Here is a 5,069-nt window from a genome sequence, read left to right as displayed (position 1 = left end):
CCTATATAAGTTGTTACTCCCCTAATAAAGATTGGCATTGCTTCACCGGACCTCTCTGTGCCAAGAACCCTTTTTGCAGTGCTCAACCCCATTCCTTACCCCCGGGTTGTGGCAAGAAGAGGCACATTCAAAGGTCGGGTCCCAAATAGACTGTTCCCGAGAAATATACGAAGTAATCGCAAAGCTTGTATTGCGAACTGTGCGAAAACTCCCATGCACAAAGACCCTAACCTATCCTTTTCCAAAGTTTTACAAGGGTCCACCAAACCTTACCCCCCCGTTTCTAGATCAACTGCAAGCTTCCTTAGAGAGGCAAATTGATAACGACGAGGTGAGAGAGATGCTCTTCAGGCAGCTCGCCTACGAAAATGCCAACTCTGACTGTCGATGGGTTCTGCAATCGATCCCCAAGTGCACATTAGTTGAAATGGTCAGAGCTTGCCAGGATGTCGGGTCAGTCAATCACCACACAGACTCACTAGCCACGGCATTAGCAGCCAAACTGTGGGTACCCAAAGGGGAAAAGTGAACAGGCAGCTGCTTCCAATGCGGAGCAACTGACCACATCAAAAAACACTGCCCTAAAAAACCCCCTCCAGGATACTGCCCCAGATGTGGAAAGGGAAAACACTGGGCTAGCGAATGCAAGTTCCGGGGTGGTGAAAATGGGGGGACTACACCACAGGGAAACGGGAAATGGGGCGCAAAGCCACACGCCCTCACCAACCAGACAAATATGGCTTCAAGCAACGCGCCAGCGATTTGCTCACCACCACCTCAGGCAGCACTGGGCTGGACTTGGCCTCCAGAGAACCAATAATTTTAACATCTACTCCAGTGGCTTTGACACCCACTGGAGTCTGGGGACCTCTGGATGCGGGAATGCCTGCCTTACTAATTAGGTGCTCATCAACTACCACGATGGGTATATTCATCTTGCGCAGAGTAATTGATTCAGATTCCCATAATGAAATCCAAATCATAGCCTGGACACCTGTGCCACCTTGTTATATTCCAAAGGGGCAGCACTTAGCCCAATTAATTCCTTTCCATAGCATTTCTCCCACACAAAAGGGTAATAAGGGTACTGAGGCATTTGCAAGCACAAGTCCCCCACAAATCCTCTGGGCCAAGTCGATCTCCGCCTCCCAGCCCATGATGACATCACATTGATGGGCGTAAATTTAAAGGTTTAGTGGATACAGGCACAGACGTATCTATAATACAAGACACCAAGTGGCCATTAGACTGACCCACAGTGTTCCCCGCCTCAACCATCTTGGGGATGGGGGGTATGCAAAGACCTAGACAAAGCAAGCATCTACATACAGTATTGGGGCCTGAGGGACAGACTGCCAGGATTGCACCCTTCATAGCTCCCATTCCGTGTACCTTGTGGGGGAGGGATGTCCTCAGTCAGTTTGGTACCACTGTACAGATAACAACAACAAATAATCACGTTTTTCAGTAAGGGTCATTGGTCAGCCGTTCCATGGACTTATCAAACAAGAATGGAAGACAGATAACCCGATATGGGTGGACCAATGGCCCCTAAAGAGGGAACAGCTAAGTCACCTGCAAGACCTGGTACAGGAACAACTGAACACTGGGCATATAGTACCAACTTCTAGCCCATGGAACACTCCAGTGTTTTGCATACCCAAGAAGAGCAGCAAATGGCATTTACCACAAGACCTCAGAGCAATTAATACAGCCATCAAGCCAATGGGAATGCTGCAACCAGGACTTCCCTCCTCTGACATGCTTCCTGCAGAGCGGCCACTAGTGGTAATAGACTTGAAAGACTGTTTCTTCACCATCTTTCTACATCCAGAAGATGCTCCCCACTTCACCTTCTCAGTCCCAGCCTACAACCACATGGAACCCATGCAAAGATACCACTGGATAGTACTGCCTCAGGGCATGAAAAATAGCCTGATGATTTGTCAAACAGTGGTAGCCAACATCATACATCCTGTTCGAAAATTCCACCCTTCAGCTACCATCTATCACCATATAGATGATATCCTAACAGCCGCAGAACATGAGACTGAACTACAATCTACCTTGACTGCCTTAACTGACGCCATCCAAAAAGCAGGTCTGCAGCTTGCCCCAGAAAAAATTCAATGCACCCAACCATGGACCTACCTCAGATGGAAGATCACTCAACAGAAGATCATGCCACAACCACTGACTTTTAAAGTAATGGACACTATGACCCTGAATGATGTGCAACAGCTTTTGGGAGCCATTAATTGGCTAAGGTCTGTCTTAGGAATCACAACAGAGGAATTACACCCCCTCTTTGAGCTACTTAAAGGTGACCCAACTCTCACATCTATTCGATCCCTAACCCCAGAAGCAAAACAGGCTCTGGAAGTATGCTCCCATATCAGTGGAGAGGCACGGACAGATTGCTCACAGACCAATTTGATCAGCAAAATGTCGGTTTATTACAAGAAGAACACTCATTATATACTGCTGCTACACCCGGACGTGTGATTCTTCTTCACACAGTATTGGATACATAAGAGCAACATACTTTGTTGTCCACTGCTAACTGGACCACAACAGGTGTCCATATGAACTGAGGGCACACGTTCACCCTCTTGAAACTCCACCTTAACTTTGGCTGGGAGCCTTCTTTGTTCTAATTTCAAAGGCTGAAGCCATATTAGCTATGCAGTTCTTTTACTGTCTGCACCCAGCCATGCCAAAGTAAGGCCTACAGAAATGCAAAGGAAATTGTTCACAAACGATCTCTATTCTCCCAGCACTCCCAGGCCACTGAAAACAGGAAAAGCAGACAATGACACTCTGACCTGCACATTTGCCTCGCCATCATATCCAGCAAATTCCAACCTTTTGCCGTCCTTTTCCAATGGGATCAGACAGAATCTGACCCCTTGAGGATTCTGGAATGGTTATTTCTGTCCCACTCTCCACCTAAGACTGTTTGGACTATTAATGACATGTTTGCTAAGCTTGTCATGAAAGGTAGAGGACATCTGCAGGGGATGGATGGAAGAAACCCTGAGACGATCTACATTCCAGCCATGAAAGACAACTTAGACTGGCTTCTCGCGGAGGATGCTGGGTTTCAGACTGCATTAGTGGACTTCCATGGTAATGTTTCCATTCACTTCCCGAAACACAAACTCTGGGCAGAAATAGGAAATCCACCCCTGATGGCCATGCGTCGTTGCAAATCACGACCAGTAAATGGAGTCACTGTCTTCAATGATGCATCTGGATGATCGAGAAATGCCACCGTGACATGGAGAAACCCTGCCACAGGACAATGGGACAATAAGGTACAAACCTTGGACCAAGGTTCTGTGCAAGTTTTAGAACTAGCGGCTCTCCCCATGGCATTTGACTTGTTCTATGAATGTTGTCACAGATTCACACTATGCAGCAGGTTTGGTCTCACATCTCGAAGCCTCCTTCCTTCGAGATGTCACTAATCCTCATTTATTCACAGAGATTCGTACCATATGATTTCTTATTAATCACAGAAAATTTGATTTCTACATAATGCACACTCAGTCACACACAGAACTTCCAGGACCCAAAGCGGAGGGCAGTCAAAGAGCAGATGCAACCGCTATGGTAACTACAGTTCCCAAAGTCCTAGAACAGGCTAAACTTTCACACCAGTTCTTCCACCAAAATGCATGTTCATTAAAGAGACAATTCCAAATTAAAAACCAGGCCAGAGACATAATCATGTCATGCTCTGACTGCCAGCAAGTTGCCCCAATGCCATCTAAGGAAGGGGTTAATCCCAGAGGCATAACAGCCAATGAAATCTGGCAAACAGACATTACACACATAGCTGAATTCGGTAAACTAAAATATGTCCATGTTACGGTAGACACACATTCCAAATACATTAATGCAACAGCACACACAGGAGAAAAAGCCAAAGATGTTAACAGACACTGGCTTAGTTGTTTTGCAATCCTGGGAATTCCAAAAACCATAAAAACCGACAATGGCCCTGCTTATTGTTCTGAAATAATCAAAACATTTCTCACAGATTGGGGGGTATTCCATTCCACAGGCATACCACACTCACCCGCAGGACAAGCAATTGTAGAAAGAGCACACCGCACACTGAAAGAAATGCTTCAAACACAAAAAAGAGAGGAGTCAGTATATAGCCCCCAGGAACACTTATGGAAAGCATCATATGTTGTAAATTTCTTAAACCGTGATGATACAGACCATAGCAGGTATGACCGCCAACATAAAACTCAAATACTTTCACCTTCCAAACCACCAGTTATGATTAAAGATCTAATATCTGGGCAGTGGTCAGGACCAGTAGATCTCATAACACGGGGGAAGGGATATGCCTGTGTATCCAAGGGTACCAAATTACAATGGATCCTTTCTAGATATGTCAGGCCTTATATTACCCCTCCCCCACAACAGAAACAATCAACAGAAGAAATGAGTGAAGAAATTAGATTTGAAGAAATATGACCAACAATAGTAAAAGGAACACGCCACACAGTGAAAAACATGCTATAAAAATACACCAAAAAAGGGGGAAAGAGATATGGGTCTGGTCCCTATATGCGTAAATCTACATTAACACTTCTTCAAAACAGGAACAATCACAAAGAAGCAATAAATGATACAACAGAACCAAAAGAAACACAGAAACAGTAACCAATATAAAACCAAAACTCCACGATTTAAATAGAAACACAATAAAGGGTTTAAGAATGCATGTGTGAGGAGAGAATGGAACAGTGGCCACCAGAATGTGAATGAGAAAGTTGAGTGGAGATGCACGTGTGTGTGAGCGCAAATACATTTTATGACAAAGACATCTTAAACACTCATTCAACAACACTACCTCAACCAACACTACTTCAAACACAACATCTACAACCCAACACATTTCCCTTTCAAATAAAAATGATGCCTTTACCCAATCACACAAAATCACCCTCAGATAAAAGGTTTTACACATCTACAAACCCTGGGTAATTAAGGGTTGCTTGAATATTGCACGAACCAATAAATTTATAAACAGTTCAGTCAGTATCAGT

At 44.7% G+C, this 5,069-nt stretch overlaps 1 protein-coding gene across 1 annotated transcript; it reads left to right on the top strand.

Moving 5' to 3' along the window:
- The first annotated feature begins 3,612 nt into the window (after positions 1–3,612).
- On the top strand, positions 3,613–4,678 carry LOC108495420 (endogenous retrovirus group K member 25 Pol protein-like). Its single transcript, XM_017811094.1, has one exon. It carries the CDS (start codon positions 3,613–3,615, stop codon positions 4,492–4,494), a length of 882 nt encoding a protein of 293 aa, XP_017666583.1. The 3' UTR covers positions 4,495–4,678.
- Positions 4,679–5,069: the final 391 nt, after the last annotated feature.

This window comes from Lepidothrix coronata, unplaced genomic scaffold (genome assembly GCF_001604755.1).
Source record: "Lepidothrix coronata isolate B3197 unplaced genomic scaffold, Lepidothrix_coronata-1.0 Scaffold31, whole genome shotgun sequence".
Classification (NCBI taxonomy): Eukaryota; Metazoa; Chordata; class Aves; order Passeriformes; family Pipridae; genus Lepidothrix; species Lepidothrix coronata.
This window is presented reverse-complemented; position numbering and strand designations above follow the sequence as displayed.